We start from the raw sequence: 17,241 nt of genomic DNA on the forward strand, positions 1-17,241 counted from the left end.
GTTGTTTTTTTTTTTAAAAGCTGAATATCTGAAAGAAAAAAAGCTTGCAAAAGGTAAGAAATAAAATTGTCGATTTGAGGAAAAAAAAAACTTGAAAATGAACAAGAAAAAGACATTTCTAAAAAGAAATATGAGGAAAAAAGGTAAACTTACTGTGAAATTGACAAGAATAAAACCTTGACATTTATTACGAAAAATAGGCAAATTTTAGAGGATAAAACTGGAAACCTTTATGCCAAAAAAGGGCATTTTTATGAGACAAAACTTTATCCAAGTTTAATAAAATAATAAATAAATCAAAAGCTACTACAAAAAAAAAAGAAAAACAACTAACCTTGTGTGATTTTGCAGACACTTTTAAGTTACTTTTGAAAGAAAGTCAGTTACTCCTAGGGTCAGTCACTTAAATGAAATGCTAAAAGGTGCTTTAGGTGTTCTAATAACAAACCCATCACTGAGGCAGACAAACTGCAAGCTGATTTTCACTGAAACAAGCTCTGACCTGAGCCAACACCACAGGTCTCTGTGCAGCTGGCTTTAAGACGACCGTGCAGGAACTGCCTATTTAAATAGAATATAAACAGAACGTTTTTACAGACAATGTTTAACCTCATCTATTAAATTGTACTCAATTTTGACAATTTCCTGAGTGTTTTCTCACATCAAGTAATCTAGTGATTTTTTTTCCTGTAATTTTAAACGATCATTTGCCAGGAACATCCCTAGTAAAACCATGTTTCACCGAGTGACTGCCAGCTTACTAGACTATAAAAAGGTATTAAGTGTATTGTGCTGCCACATTGAGTGTTCCTGTTGGCACTGGATTCCTTCGTGTTTAGTATAAATAAAAATAATTTTTCATAGATGTTGAAAAGCTTCTCATGTGACAGCCTTCCAGCAGACAAAAGAGTTTATACACCCACACATTAGTACATTCTGCATACATGCTGACACAAAGAAAACAGCGGCACGTGCACAGACAGGCAAAGAGAGAGAGAGAGACACACACACACACACACACAAGCACGCACACACACACCCCACCACCAAGCTACAAAGACAGGAAGTCTGAGCCATTTTTGGGGTGATTCAAACCACACTTGACCTCAGATAAACCCTCTGTTCATTCAGCGAGCTAATCGTCTACCAGTGTGTTTGCACACAGCGCGCGCAGACCTCAAGATGAACCACATATTGGTGCCACTTCCTGTACGAGCACTGTTATAGCCTAGGCTTCAGCTCCCTGGGCAGATTCCTTCAAAAGACTCAGAGCGCGTGAACACTCCCTTGTCAAGATCACAGAGACTTGATTCAAAATAGATTCACTGGAGGAGCTGCAAATTGATACAATGCAGCTAATAATAGCATCCAGCACTCAAGGGTTATTTTGGATTTCAGTGAGAGGGGAAAAAAAAGAAACAAACAAAAAAAAAAATAAAAAATACACTTTTACTCACACATGAAAGATCACTCACACACACACACACACACACACACACACACACACACACACTGTTTTTCCACACACAGGGCTGGCTGCTACATTAACTCCAGGAAAGAAAGTGAGCGTGTGCAGAACATAAAAATTAGAGTCTATAACACTAACACAAAATCATCACTTATGCTAACTCACCCTTGGTTGTTGCAGTGACGCCATCTGATTTGGTGAAGTCTATACTGGCGTAGGCTCCGTTCTCTGGCAGAGGCACCGTCCCCCCTGCAGCCGCCACCACCGACGCCGTGCTCCCACTGCTGCTACCTGCTCCCGACGTCACAGCTCCCGTACTACTCCCATCCTCCCTCAGCTCCAAGGCGATGTAGTTGAGGCCGTTTTGGTAGCCGACTGACATGTTCCTGCACATTCTGCCGGCTCCAGGCCCTGTGGAAGAGGAGGAGGATGCTGCTGAAGTCCTGGAGGCCGTGCCCGTTTCTGTGGTTCTTGCCGGGGTGTGGTGAGCTGGAGAATCACCGAGACCCTCCACAGACATCCACACACTGTCAAAAGACGCCGAGCTGGCCCATCTAGATGCCTGTCCCTCCGTTACATAAGATCCGTTGGGGGCTGAGGGGTTAGCCAGGGTGGGGTGTGTGGCCGAGGAGCCAAGACCTCCACCAGGAGGAGTTGAATTAGAGGAAGAGGTGGAGGAGAATGTCTCTGAGCTGTGTCTTCTTCTGCCCTGGGGATCAGCTCGAACCACCTTGGGCTCCATCGGCTGCGTTGGCGCCATATCTGGGCTCATCGGGGGCAGGGGGGGAGAAATGGATGAGGAGGTGGTGTGGGGAGGGTGGCCGTAACGCCCCTCTATAACACAGAGATGCTGCAGCATAGCTGTAGGGCTCGTTTGCGTCCCGTCACCTCTGCTGAGGTTAAACGTCATGTCTGTATAGTCGTCCCCAACCGGCCTCCAGTGACCTCCGACCTGCACTCCAGGGGAGGCCACCGCCCCGGGATTGCTAGCCAGTGGTCGGATATAGCTGGGTGGGTTCCACGGGGCAACTAGGCTCGGTCTGGGTGACTGGTTTTTGCCCAGGCAATCAGAACTATCCTGCTGGTCCGCCCCTACCTCCACACTCATGTAATCCTGAGGAGGGGAGCGACAGTGGTCACCGGATCCCAGGGAAGGCGCTTCATCTTGGGCAGAGTGAGGGTAGGCGGGTGGCTCTTGCTGGAGAGGGTAGTGATCACCAAACTCTATATTAATATACTCTCCAGGACTGGAAGGCCCTTCAGAGGAGCTGCCAGTGGCAGGGACTGAAGTCAAGGTGCCTGCAGATGCTGTTGAAGGCTCACTAATCCGCAGCGGTCCGTGGAAACTTCTTCGGCCTAAAGGGAGGCGGTTGGGCCTCACAATACGCCTGTCAGCCATCGCTGCAGTCGTATGGTGAGCACCATAAGGCGGAGGTGGGTGAGAGGGAGTGGAGGTGCTACTACCTCCCCCACCCCTCTTTTCTGGTGTTGACACTGAAGATGTGGCGACTGATGAGTAGACTGGTTTAGCAGGAGAGCTCATAGGAACATACTCCCCATACTCTTTATCCTTCTCTTCCCTTTCTCTGCTGGGGGCCTTATAGGAGCGAGGGAGAGAGAAATAAGGGCTGTAAGGCTTTGGGGTGCTCTCAGGTGTGCCAGTTGTATAATATCCGCTGCTCCCTTCATTTGAGACCTTGCGCACCCCACCGCTACTGTACGACATGTCCATATATTCCCCATTTTCCGGTCTTTCTGCAATGCTGTTGCTTGCACAGGCTCCAGTGAGGCTGGAGCTGCTGTGAGGGCTGGGAGAGGCCTGCACTGGGGAGGGGGAGCTGCCACTGCCCCCCGGGAGCATCATCATGTAGCCGTGGGAATCCGTGGAGGATTGGGATTGGAGCTGGGGGTGATGATGGTGGGCTGAGCGTGTAGCTAAAGCTGGACTGTGAAACTGAGGAGAATGGGAGATGTGGTGGGAGTAAGAGCTGGGTTGCATAGGCATGTAGTCAGGGGGAGTGTCCCTCGGCGACACCGCCACGCCGCACATCATAGGCATATAGCCGCTGTCTTCCTTGGCGGAGGAGGAGGGAGGGCGTTCGGAACCGGCCTCCGTTCGGGAGAGTGTGGAGGGACGGCTCTGCTGGCTGTGTTCGGAGCAGGAGCTGTAGTCAGAGCGCAGTGAGGAAGAGGAGGACGACGGCCCCCCGCGGAGCAGGCCGCTGCCAAACGGCAACACCACATCCGACCCCTCGTCCAGTGAGAAGTTAGTCTGTGTCATTTTCTGATAGACTGCCACTCCGGTTGCGCCACCAGTCGGTCTGGTAAAAGAGTGCGTCCTCCTCCTCAGTGATGATGAAGAAAAGCGCTCATCCTCTGTCGTTGACGTGCTCTCGTCCCGCGGCGTGTCAGCTCCACTGTTGTTTCCAGAGCCCGCACTGGTGCCAAAGACCTCCCGGTTCCAGCCCATGGCCATGTAATCATTTAAACAGTTCTCTTCTCTGATTGGTGGGGTGTTGCCGAGAGAGTCTGGCGTGTTGCTCCGCACCCGGAAGTAACGGAAGTCACCTGGGCTGGAGCCGTACTCGTCTGACGAGTTGAAGCCACCGTCTGACGGGGAGCCGCATATTGAGGCGCTCGACGGGCGGGTGAGCGTGTCGGAGACGGAGCCGTGGCCACTGCTGGAGGAGACACTCACGGGGCTGGTGGTGGAGGGAAAATGGGAGACTGGCAACGAGGCAGAGCGGGCATGATAGGTGGACGTCGCCCCTGGGATAGCTCTGACATAGCGTCCGCTGCCGGTGCTTGTACCAGTGTTTCCTGTGGCAACGCCGCTCCCACTGCTTCCGCCACTGCCGCTGCCCATATCCTGACGACCGTGATGGACCCTTGCCGTGTTTAGGTGAACCAAACTTCCAGTGGCTGAGCGAAAGGGCCGGTTCATTGTGCCCTCGCCCTCACTGGATGTCCGAAAGCGATAGCCACTAGCCATGTTGCTTTTAGTCGACGGCGGCGTGCCGACCACAGACTCTGTCCTCGACCGTCGCTGCAGCCCAGTCTGACTCGGCGGAAGGTTGCCCAGGTGGCGCCGCGTCGTGATGAAAGGCATGTGATTGGAGCCCGACGACTGACTCTTACTCCTCGGCCGAAACTCCGCAAACGCTTTCAGCGCTTTCATCGTTTCCAGGATGGTCTCATGCATGTTCTGAGCCACAACAGAGTCGTCCACCTGCATCCATATCTCCCCGGGCCCGATGGATGAGGAGCGGCCCACCTCGATGAAAAAGAAGCTTTCCGAATGTCCACAGCGCCTGATGTTCATCAGCTGCAGGTTGACACAGGGCGTCTCAGAGTTCAACTTAACGAGGTGAATGGTTTTGGTAGAGAGGCATAGCCGGTAAACACCTGTGAGGTTTTTGGTTTGACCCAGTCCTTTGGGTTTTACATTCACCTGCCACACCTCTTTAAACACAGTACCAGGGGTGACCGTACCATATCCATCATCTAAATCATCAGAGTCTAAGTGTCCTTTTTTTCCCTCGCTCATCAGCTCACTGATAGCCACATACCAGTCCTCCTGCTCCTGCTCATTCTCAGCCACAATGGCAAAGTACTCATCCTTAGTGTAAAGGGCAATGAGGTGTTTGTTTTTGGAATCCGCCCTTTTGTTCACGGTGAAGCACTGGTAGAGGTAAATCACTCTTTTGGGAGGAGAAGGGAGGACGGCTCCACCACTGCTGGAGGCGGAGGAGGAGGAGGCTGCCGCGGCGGCAGCAGCAGCAGCAGCAGCAGCAGCAGAGCGCAGGCTGTTCCTGAATTTCTTCTCGCTGTCGTAGTACTCCAGGCGGCTGGGGCCGAGGTGGCTGGCAGCCCGCAGCACGAAAAACCTCTTGTGTCCATGTTTTTGCTTTCTTAAATAGCCACACTTTCGTATATCATCCACCACGTCTGAGGTGTTTACGACGTTCACAGCCGCGTATACATGGCTGCTGCCAGCGGCGGGGTCCTCGGCGGTGTGTACCTGGCTGAAAGGCGAGGAGGAGGAGGAGGAGGCGGCGGCGGCGGCTTTCCTGCCCGGAGACTCTGCGATGTTTTCCCCGGAAAGATGCTGCTGCTGCTGCTGGTAGTGATGGTGCTGCTGTTGATCCTTTGGCGGCTGATGGTGGCTAAGGTGGAAGTGGTTTGACGGAGGTAAATGGTGGAAACGAGAGCCTCCTCCTCCTCCACCACCTCCGGCTCCTCCGCCGATATTAATTAACGGGGAAGGGGGTTCCCCGACCGAGCCGTCTCCGTTTGCGGCTGCAGTGGTGGCGGCGGCGGCCGCAGGTTTCGTCCCCACGTCCCTCTGCTGTGTCTCCACCATCAACATCGCTGCCTTGCCTTCCTGATAGTTCGTGAAATTTGCCATCAGAGAACACAATCAAAGGTCACTTTACTAGCAAGCTAATCCGAGCGGACCTAGACCCCATTCTTGTTTTGGGAGACGAGCTCCCGAGTCCGGCTAGGCCAGCTAACTGACTCACAAACACACACACACACGGCTCAGATTTGCAGCACTCACAAACCGGCTTTGCTGTTCCGTCTGAAGAAAATAGTCCCTTTTGCCCTCCTAGCTGCGAGGCAGGTACTCCAGCGTGAGCTTTGCTTTTTATTTTTTTTTTCACGAAATAAAGCCCACCGTGTGCAACATGACCACGTTCAGCCGTGTTTCTATAATCGGGAGGATCCAGCTAGCTCGGTTAGCACTGCTTTCCCTTCTCCTCTTGTACACATCTCCACGGGCCACAGCACAAACAACACATGACCCCCTGCGTCACCGAGCGAACGGGAGGAACAAAGGGGCAGAGACGGGCTCTGATTGGTCCGTCACTTTGACTGTCAGCTTTTGACAGAAGTCGAAACCAATCGGTGTGAGATATTGGAGCTTTGCGTCAATAGCTTTGGCCAATCGCGTAGTGTGGAGTTTACTGAGTTTTCAAAATAGGCGGTGACTTTCTCGGGCTTATCTGGAGACTGCTGTTGAGCTTTCCAGCAACTGTTTACGCGTAGGAAACTGTTCCCAGATCAGCAGACACGGAGTCCCCCCCCCCCCCCCCCGCGCGCTGTTCCATTTTGGGGGGTTATTTATGTTAGATCTTATTATCAAATGTTATACAAACCAAAAAAAAAACAAGCGTAAATGAGCCGTTACTGAGTAAGTCTTACAAAAATCTTAAATAAAGTAATCTTGAAATAAAATAAACCGAGAAACCAAGGTTTTTATCAGTGTTATTAAAGTACAATTTGAAAACACTTTTGTGCAAGTCTGTGGTTGTGATTCACTGCATTTTAAGTGGAAATACTGTATTTTTCACACCACTGTATTTATTTATAGGGAAGAGCATATCTGGCTCGTGTGTATTTGACAGAAAAAACGTATGTTTTTAAAGATAATACAGCATGTGGAATGATCTCCACCTTAATTGGTGACAACACTGAACAGCTAATTTTACAATAATGCATTCTTAATAGTGAAAATGCATTTCTAATGTCACTGTGTTTGCCTGTTTATAATAGTAGGAAATGTTTTCATATATTTTCATTAAATTTTGCTTTAGAGTTGATTTAAAAAGACAGATGCACAGAAAAGTGGAAGATACAATTCAAAGCAATGTGAGAAACAAGAAATTAGACATTTAGTGTGAGTAAAGTGAATACAAAGAACAAAATTCACTGAACATACTACACCTGCTGGCACCACACTTGCATTCCCTCTGACCTGAGAGTGATCCTAAGATTTTGCCTAAAGGCAGCAACTTGTCACTAAACGCTTATTAAGAGAGCATGCATGTGTGACAGCAGAGATTTAAGCTCCTGCAACAAACTTAGATAGAGTAATCAAGGAGGACTTTCCCCCTATGTCCCAGGCAGTGTTGGGAAGGTTACTTTTAAAATGTATTCCATTACAGAATACTGAATACATGGCCCAAAATGTATTCTGTAACGTATTCCGTTACGTTACTCAATGAGAGTAACATATTCTGAATACTTTGGATTACTTAATATATTATCATGCTGTTTACAACTACTTGAATGTACTATTGCTGTGATTTATTACTGTTACTGAAGGTCCGCGGCTCCGAACAGTAGTAAAGGGACCTCGGGCTAATACAGTGGGTTCCGTGTCGGGCTGGTAGCCGAAAAATAGTTTTACTTTGTTGTCTGGGTCAACTTTGCTTGCCAGAGACAGAGAGAGGCGTTGAAAGGCTGCTCCAACGGAACTTATTTTTTCCGGAGGAAAACACAAACACAGTGTACAGTTGAGTCTTAATAGCTTACTTAATAGCTTACTAGCTTACGCCCCACAGCTTACTTACTGTGGGGCGATCGTGGCTCAAGAGTTGGGAGTTCGCCTTGTAATCGGAAGGTTGCCGGTTCGAGCCCCAGCTTGGACAGTCTCGGTCGTTGTGTCCTTGGGCAAGACACTTCACCCGTTGCCTACTGGTGGTGGTCAGAGGGCCCGGTGGCGCCAGTGTTCGGCAGCCTCGCCTCTGTCAGTGCGCCCCAGGGTGGCTGTGGCTGGACGATCTGATATCCTCGTGTTGGCGTTGTTCCCACATCATCATAATTAATGTTGTTCCAGGGTCCACATTACAAGTAACCAATCACCTTCTTGTGACGTCATACTTTTGCGACTTCGAAAAATACCCGCCTTAAAAAAACAAATGTTCTTCGGGAAACCGCCTGTTGTCCGCCGATCCAGCAATTTCAATTCCTCTCAAGATACTTTTCTTTAATAAACGGTAAGCATAATACATATGTTTTCCTTGAAATGGATAGCTGTTTGTTTGCTAGTGATAGGCTACTTGCGAACCAGTGTTCTCCAGACAGAGAATTGCGTGTCAATGTATTATGATTTATTATGAAAGTACAGGTGAATATAGCTCTCCCGTCAATATATTATGATATATAATAAATGTACAGGTGAATATAGCTGTCATAACAATGTCAGGCAAAATTGCAGTAGCTTCCCTGATCATTTTACAAACATAAGTGAAGAGAATTTGAACTAAAAGGCCTAGACTAATGGTTGTGTGCTGAATCTATGAATCAAACTATCACCTGGAAACATAATTAACTGGTCCATAGCCGTGAAACTGGACATGAGTTCTTGATTCTATGGAGATTAACAGTAATCCAGAAATTTACAAATTTGTCCTGGGCCATCGTGTAAATGTTGTCCCTGGGCCATCGTGTAAATGTCGTCCCTGGGACATCGTGTTAAAGTTGTCCCTGGGACATCGTGTAAATGTCGTCCCTGGGACATCGTGTTAAAGTTGTCCCTGGCACATCGTGTAAATGTCGTCCCTGGGACATCGTGTTAAAGTTGTCCCTGGCACATCGTGTAAATGTCGTCCCTGGGACATTGTGTTAAAGTTGTCCCTGGGACATCGTGTAAATGTTGCCAGAGACATACCATATGAAAGTTTAGCCTCTTTTAGCCCCTGTTTGTTTTATATTATAAGTCGCAGAAGTATGACGTCACAAGAAGGTGATTGGTCACTTGCAATGTTGAACCTGGAACAACGGGCGTTTATCAATATGCGTACTTGTGCGTACTTGCGTTCTCGTGTACTCGTGATACGTCATCAGTCGGAGACCAAGTACTGTTCCAATTCGAAGTATGCATCAAGCCGAGAACGCGAAAAAGTCCCGGATGTGTTCTCGATCCGCCCGTTTTATCGAGCATGCATCGGTGTGGACTTGGGACAGCTATATATCCCAGAATGCATTTCGTCCAAAACTCAACAGCGGACTCCCGGCACATCGTTTTCACCCCCCCCCCCGCTCGCGGACTTCTCACTACTCAGGTTAAAGAAACCCCAGCAGCTGTCTATAGTATTGAGTGTCCACTAGAATAGAAATAAAAGCGTTCTAACATCTCACCTGCTTGTTTTTATTAAGGTATGTACACGTATGTACATGTACACTATTTTTATTAATAGTGGTTTCACTACTGAGGTTAAAAATGATATATAAGTCACTTAGATCACTTCTAAATGTTAATGTTTGGTTTATTTCAGTGTTTTATTTGTTCCTGAGTAAACCGGTTTGGCTGTGATTAAAGTTAAGCTTCATAACATGTTACTCACAGTTAAATTAGGAGGGGACGGCAGTAAAAACTCCGGACCTGTGACATCATCACGTACGCAGGTGTTCCAATTGTACATATCGCGAGCCGGTGCTCGCGTTCTCGGCGGGTACGTACTCCCGTGCGTTCTCGGCGAGTACGTACTCACCGAGAACGCGAGTACGTACTCGCGTTCTCGGGCATTGATAAACGGCCAACATTTATTATGATGATGTGGGAACAACGCCAACACGAGGAAATCAGATCGTCCGGCTGTGGCTACTATGTAGCTTGCCATCACCAGTGTGTGAATGTGTGTGTGAATGGGTGGATGTCTGGATATGTAAAGCGCTTTGGGGTCCTTAGGGACTAGTAAAGTGCTATATAAATACAGGCCATTTACCATTTACTTACAAATGGGCTCGTCAGGCACTCTTCTTGGCTGCGGTGGTTATTATTATATTTACATGCTTCCAGCTCCCGTTTTTGCTCCGTGACAGCTCGGACTTTTCCTTTCTCTCCCTCCCTCGCTCACAGACACATAACGTGTATGGTAGTCCATTCTCGCTGCAGCACGGACTACACTGCCCATGAGGCTACATTCTTTAGGGCCATGCCTGTAGCATTCTGCCTTTTAGCTTAGCACAACAACAACAACAAAAAAGCGCTCTCTCACCCAGGAAACACGCAGAGAGAGAGCGCGTCACCCTGTAACCATGGCAACCGTAACGCTGCTGCCTGGAACAACAGAACACAGCTGTCAAACAAACCCAAACAGTCCTGACCCGCGACAATATGAAACAGGAAAGTACCGCCGTGTAATCCATTTATTTCAACAAGGTAACTGTATTCTGAATACCACCTTTTTAAACGGTAACTGTAACGGAATACAGTTAGCCTACTCATATTTTGTATTCTAAATACGTAACGGCGGTACATGTATTCCGTTACTCCCCAACACTGGTCCCAGGGGAGGTATCTGTGTTCTTGCACACTGCGGAGAATGTCACGCTCGGCTTTCTTAGCCTCTACTACACTTTGCATGTGACAATTTGCTGGGACCTTTTATCCCAAACACCTTTCAGTGTCATGAGCGGGATCATGTGTTTAGTGCAGCTGGCCCTGGTGGGAATCTACCCTTAACTCTATGCGGGGACCACCTGTCGGCCTCTGAATGCGTCCCTTTAAATGGCAAAGACCTAAAGAAAACTCATTTGTGGCTATAACCCATATCTACTCGCAATGCTTTTGATTTTACAATAAAAAAAAACAGAGAAAATATTGGACCTGTGTATACCCACAACATGTTTAGTTTCACACATATCTCTTTAAACATCTCAAAATGATGCAAACACATTTTGAATATTCACCAGTTGCATTTGGTCAAATCAAACCCTTACAAACGCACTGGTGTAATCTATCCCCACTGTATGCCAGGTTCCATAATATTAATTAAGTAAAGTCTATTTTTATAGCACTTTTCGGGGCTAAGAAAAGTCTTCATAGCAGTCACAAGAAGATCTAAAGAGCTGGCTTGAAGAGAAGATGACATGCTCTAAACCTGACAGGGAGACAGAGCAAAAGATTTAAAAGTTGGTTATAAGTGAAGACTTGTGAGAGTTCCTTGAAAGCCTTAAAGCAGCATGTTGGATAGATTGGAGGTGATTAATCCAAGCGAGAGGAGATGAAGGCATGGACACGCATTTCCATTTTACTTTTCAAGACAAAGGCTACAGTTTAGCAACACGGCTGAACGTGGTCATTTAATAAATGGAATAACAGCAAGAGCTGATCAGAGTTTATAAGAGAATATACAATGAAATTTGTATATTCTCCCATAAATGTATATATGTTGTTTATCATGGCTTACTGGTTAACAAGCAACACACCCCTGGGTTAAGACTGGAATCAGACACAAACCCACCCTCACCCAAGCTTGGGAAAATGGGGAGGGTTAACCTGTGCCAAATGCAGATCCATCTGCTGTAGACCTTGAGACATAAGGGAACAACTGAAAGTACCTTCTGTCATTAAAAAAGTTTGATGTAATGAAGTAATCCTTGACAATGTAACTATTACGCTTCTTTTTAAATGTATGTAACTTTTATTTTTCATGTTTTTATCAGGATCATCAAATTAAAATGTTTTTCTGTTATCTGGTGTGATTCTTGCATGTCTGGAATGTCAGACAAGGTAAAATTACATGGTTAGCGGTCACCGGTCTGGAATTAAACCTGCCAAATCTTAATTCTCCCAAATGAAAGAAAACTTGAGTACAGCTTGGGTACCTGAGCAATAAAGTATTCCTTAAGCTGTGTTGCTAAAGCACTATGCCTTCACCTTCTTATACAATCTATATGTGGAGGCTTTGGTCTTTCATTCTTTCACCTCTTTAACCTTTTGTTACAGGAAAGAAGCTGGACGGCATTATGACAGCCAAAATATCAACCTGCAGTCTCTCGCACAGTGGGGGCTAGCTACCACTCGAGCCTGCAGGCAACCTAACTCTTCCCTGGGGAAATATCAGCTGCTTTTCAAAGGAAGGCCGGTTCTGCTAACCTCTGTCTGGCATGAGACCAGTCAAACCTGCGAAAGCCTCTGAACCCTATCAACCTGTTAACTCTGCAGCTGTGAGAACACATGAACCTATGTAGCCTTCCACCTTTTGCCCTGTTTCTGACTCATATACAACACAGAGGGAGGAAAAATATTCGTCCTGCTACCTCTGAAATTCTCCAGAATCTCAAACGTTGTTTATTTGCCTCTCAAAAACACAATGTTCTCCTTCAGTTAAGGGTTAAAAACATGAACGTTCATGCACTGTGGCTGAGTAATGTTCCAGATAAAAGGTGTGGCCCATGACTTTTAAGTAAAACAAGCTGTTTTGCGATTTTTTTTAAAGGCAATTTGCATGCATCTATCTGCAGAAGGCAGATGTTGTGTGGGACAGCAAAGAGACTTTTACAGGTATGCTTTTGCATGCGCACAAGTGTCAGTCAAACCAGAAGCCATTGTGTCACATTAAAGATGCAAATATTGCCCATGTGCTTGCATCAGGGCGTTTATTTAGTCCCTGCGCTGACGTCAGTTGTCTGGGTTTGCAAATACACGCAAAAAGGAGATTAGGAACTGCGGCAGGAGTTGATTATTTCACACACAAGCAACCTTCCCCTGAATAAGAGTTTAATAGGGATAAGAGGCACCAATCTAAGTGTTTCTAATAGAAATAAATAATAGTAATAGTAATAAATATTTGGTTCAAATGTGACTATCATCTGTTGTTTTTTATGGGCTACATAAAAATATGCAAGGTGAGTCTGGCTGTGTAGACTCAGCCACAGGTCCACCTTATGTGGACCAGATGTCAGATGGGCTGTGACTAAAGCTTTATTTATATTCCTCTGAATCGTTGCACAGCTTGTGCAAGCGGCCGACACCATGTTTCAGATCATGACATAAGTTTTAGCATTACACAGAGATAACCCGAGTATATACAAAATAGTTTTTAGATGTGGATTTCATTCATTAATGGAAAAATGCTATTAAAACCTACCTGGCCCTGCATGGAAAACAATAGTTATCAGTCTCTGACAAAGTGAAGTAGGCTAAAAGATATTAAAAAGCATGCCATAACTGGGGCATGAGGGCCAAAATTAGCCACGATTTGTGGGTTTTGTTTGGTTTTTTAAAATGTAATCTCTATCTATACTAAATAGTCATACTCGAAACTGAAAGGTTATTTACACTCAATTTTTACATGAAGAGACACAAAACCTATAGGGGCAGAGCCAGGAAGGGCATCATGCATAAAAGATCTGCCAAATCGAACATCCAGAGCTGCCTGCTGTGGTGACTCCTTGTGATTAAAGAAGGAGCAAAAAGTAGCTTTCTTTTTGTATTTGAGGGTATTTTTTTGCTTTTGATTGTTTTTTAAATGATTGATTAGGTTTATTAAGTGTAATAACAAACACCACAGTTGCTTCTTGTTCAAACTGTCCTTTCTTGGGTCTTTTTTAGGCTGAAATGATCGATAAATGTGTCATGCACATATATCTGGTAGAGCAGTTTATTTATCCCTGCCAAGTGCCAAAGTGCTGTGTGGCAAGACGCTGAACTCCATGTGTTCCCGCTGACAGGTGAACACACAAAGGAAAGAATAAGATGAGCACAAACAACTATTTAGCTTGTTATTAAACGTAGAAAACATCAAAGCTTTCAGAATAACAGAACCGTGTTGAAACTGTCCTTCATCATAAATCTGTAGCTTAAACATTGTTGCCTGCTTTGTTTCTCCTGTTTCTACCCTCATGATGACAGACTGAAGCGCTCTCTCTTGATTGACAGTTACCGTGACGGAGCTCCCTCTGCTGGCCAGGACTGCACCCTGCAGTAAATCCTCTGCTGCTATTGTGGTTGTAACAAAGGAGCAGAGCCAACAAAGCTGAAACACACACAGAGGAAACACAAAGGAAAGCATGCTTCCCTTTGTTATCATCTCAGCTTGTTATTTCAGAACAAGCACAGTTGCAACATTGCTGCTGCTGCTGCAATTTAAACAGACATAGAGTTTGTGTATTAACTGAACTGGGAGGAAATTGCTGATATTCAGTTCTGCTTGCTTTAATGCTGTTTTGTGATATAAACAGTTGATTCAAAGTGGTGGCAACTTAGTGTGAAGATAATGCTGAAAGTATAAGACATTGGACTTTTCATCTCTATGGGGTCCTGTTCAATGGAGACATAAACGTTCTTGCTCTGGTGTACGGAAACGTAGAGCTGCCACCCAGGCAAAAGAAAAAAAGAAGTATATCACGTTATAACGTGAAAAGTTTATTGTTCTAACAAGATACTTTTCACGTTTGTACAATATACTATCATGTTTGTACAATATACTTTTCACGTTTGAACAATATAATATCACGTTATTACAATATGCATAAATATCACGTTCGTACAATATATTTCTATTGTACGAACGTGATATTTATATTGTATGAACGTGATATTTATATTGTTGTCCAAACTGTTGTCTTTTCCCCCAAACATCCCTCTGTTCCACATTTCCATGCTTCCATGCAGGATTTTCACTGACCTGATGTCAGTTATACTGTGAGATCAATTTCCCTGGGGGAAGTGCAGCTTCTCGGTGTTAATGCGTGTTACTATAAAAGTGAGATCACACTGTTTCCTCAAAAGAGTTGTGGCACCTTTGAGCGCAGATAACGGATTCAGTTCAATCCTCAGTACTGTAAACACAAACAGGAGATTATGTGGATCCCTGAATTATTATTACACTAATTATTTTCTGACATATTATCTGAACTCTAGATTTTCTTTATATTTAAGGTTTCTGAAAATATCCCTCTGGATTCAAGCATTTCATTGTATTCTATATATATATTTAAACTTAACACAATGTGGCTTTTACCAAATCAGCAGTCATAGCTTTCAGCAACCATCTACTGCATGATAAAAAATACCGCTTATCATTTGATGGGGCGGATCTCATCCCATTACATGAGTAATCCTGGTCTGGTCCTGGTAATCTGACCATATCCCATTCCTTAGTATCCTCTAATCTTTCCAATCCACATCCCTCCTTATTCTATATCACTATACCATTATCTATAAAAATGCCTCCGTCCCCCCCAAACAAACTGAGGATTTACACGAACCGTGTAAATCCTCTGATATGGCTGTAATCAGCAGCTCTATAGTCTGGCATATAACAGCAGCATGCCGGGTAGTCTTCGCTGTCTGATGGAGGAATCGAAAACACACATGCATAAATGAACAATACAACATCAGACACCAAGAAAAACTTACATTAAATCGACTCAACCAAAAAAACTGCATTGGACACACTTAGGTTGACAAAGCTACTTTCGAATTCAGGTTACCCAGAGCTTGAGGGTGTTGCGCACTCACAACCACTTTTGACTGCAAGGTGATTGCAAAGGTCGCCTGACAGGAGGCAACCGTTCTGCAAACAGTTGCAGTCTGACTCAGACTGACTGCAGTCACAGATTCCCAACATGATGCAATCAGTCTGAAAGAGCCTTTTTTTGATGAGAACAACTTGAAGCGACTCGACTCAACTGGCTGCCAGCTGGTTTTATTCCTACAGAATGTATGAGCTATGTAGACAGCAACAGATTTTGAAGATTTTTCACCGTTACTGAAGTGGAATGAAGTCGGATAACGTAATCTTATTGGATAACTCAGAGAAAGTTTGCAGTTTAAAAAAAATGTGATAAATCACAATACATGTTATTTCAATGCTCAGCATGATGCAAAATGTTAATAATCGCTATCTAATCACAGTGAAGTATTGTGATAATATACTGTGGGGTGTCTGGTGGTTCCCTCCTCTAATCTGAATCAATAAAATGAAGGGATGAGGGCAGCTTAGTCCAAAGTTTTTGAGCCACTGATACTCAAAAAGCCTGATGAGTACGAGGCACTGGCGGAAATCTCTGCTCTAAAGATCCAAGAGACTAGCTGGAAGTGTAGGTCGGTAAAAGTCCTGGGATGTACTGAGGTGCTATACCATTCAAAAGGGAACTACTCGATGTAAATTGAGATAAAATTATTACATTTTGTGCATTTGTTTTCTCATTTTGTATCCGTTGTAAGAAATGTCATGATACAAAGACTTTTCATTTACTGAAATGATCATATTAGTACTTTTTGTGATTTTTTGTGATATATTAGCAAAGCTAACCACTGCCTATGAAGTTTCAAAGAACTGCAGAGATTGGCTCACCAGATATCAAAAACGTAAATGTAGGTGGAAAGGTGTGCTTGTGTGGGACAATCTGGGGCATGATACCAACGCTGTGAAGTAATTCTGATACTGGTACTGTGCAAAAATCTTCTGCCACGCCTTATTTCTTCATATTTTTCTATCAAAATGTAAAATACATGCAGGAATATATGGAAAACTCACATGGAAAGTGTAGCATATAAGGTAAAAACAGAGTTTACAATTGTAACCAGACTGAAGGTCAGTATTTGGTATGACCACCTTTATTTTTCAACACAGCCTGAACTCTCTTGGTGATGATTTCTTTGAATTTTTTAAGCAGCCTTGAGAAATAGTTCTCCAGGTTTCTTGAAGGACATTCAAAGCTCTTCTCTGGATGTTGGCTGCCTTAGATTCCACACTGCTTCAATAATATTGAGGTCCGGGCTTCAATCCATGACTGATACTGTTTCACTGTGTGTTTTTCTATCCAGGTATGCTGTCACTGCTCTGCCAGTGTATTTGGGATCATTGTCATACTGAAAAATGAAGGACTGCCAATTAGACACTTTGCAGATCCATTTATAATTGAATCAAATTCAACAAGATCCTCAACACCACTGGCTGAGATGCAGCCCCAAACCATGACATACAGTCATACATCATATGACTGTATTTTGAGGAGACTCAAACCATGAATGTCAGGAACTCCTGCTGTAGAGTGCTTATATCAACATGCCTAACGTGTGTATGTGTATGTAAAGAAGTGAGAGCGGTAAGCTGTCTAACAATTTATGGATTTTAGACCACACATACACAGTGAGGATGAGCAAGGATAATCCTCCAAAGCCTCCAGGACACCATCTGTACTATAGCTTAAAAACCCTTTGAGTTTATGCTACAGTGGGCCACTAGAGG

At 45.0% G+C, this 17,241-nt stretch overlaps 1 protein-coding gene and 1 long non-coding RNA gene across 2 annotated transcripts in view; one reads left to right on the forward strand and one right to left on the reverse strand.

The window, feature by feature from the left end:
- irs4b (insulin receptor substrate 4b) overlaps positions 1-6,487 on the reverse strand; it is a 29,085-nt gene extending 22,598 nt beyond the window's left edge. Inside the window, exon 1 of the mRNA XM_005462594.4 lies at positions 1,634-6,487. Within this exon, the coding sequence (XP_005462651.1) occupies positions 1,634-5,876 (4,243 nt within the window). The 5' untranslated portion in view covers positions 5,877-6,487. The remainder of the gene's footprint in view (positions 1-1,633) is intronic.
- The window catches only part of LOC102076785 (uncharacterized), a 29,607-nt gene extending 16,821 nt beyond the window's left edge, over positions 1-12,786 (forward strand). The window contains exon 4 of the long non-coding RNA XR_003219051.1: positions 11,988-12,786. This is a non-coding gene — a long non-coding RNA (uncharacterized LOC102076785). The remainder of the gene's footprint in view (positions 1-11,987) is intronic.
- Positions 12,787-17,241: the final 4,455 nt, after the last annotated feature.

This window comes from Oreochromis niloticus, linkage group LG3 (genome assembly GCF_001858045.2).
Source record: "Oreochromis niloticus isolate F11D_XX linkage group LG3, O_niloticus_UMD_NMBU, whole genome shotgun sequence".
In the NCBI taxonomy this organism is placed as follows: domain Eukaryota; kingdom Metazoa; phylum Chordata; class Actinopteri; order Cichliformes; family Cichlidae; genus Oreochromis; species Oreochromis niloticus.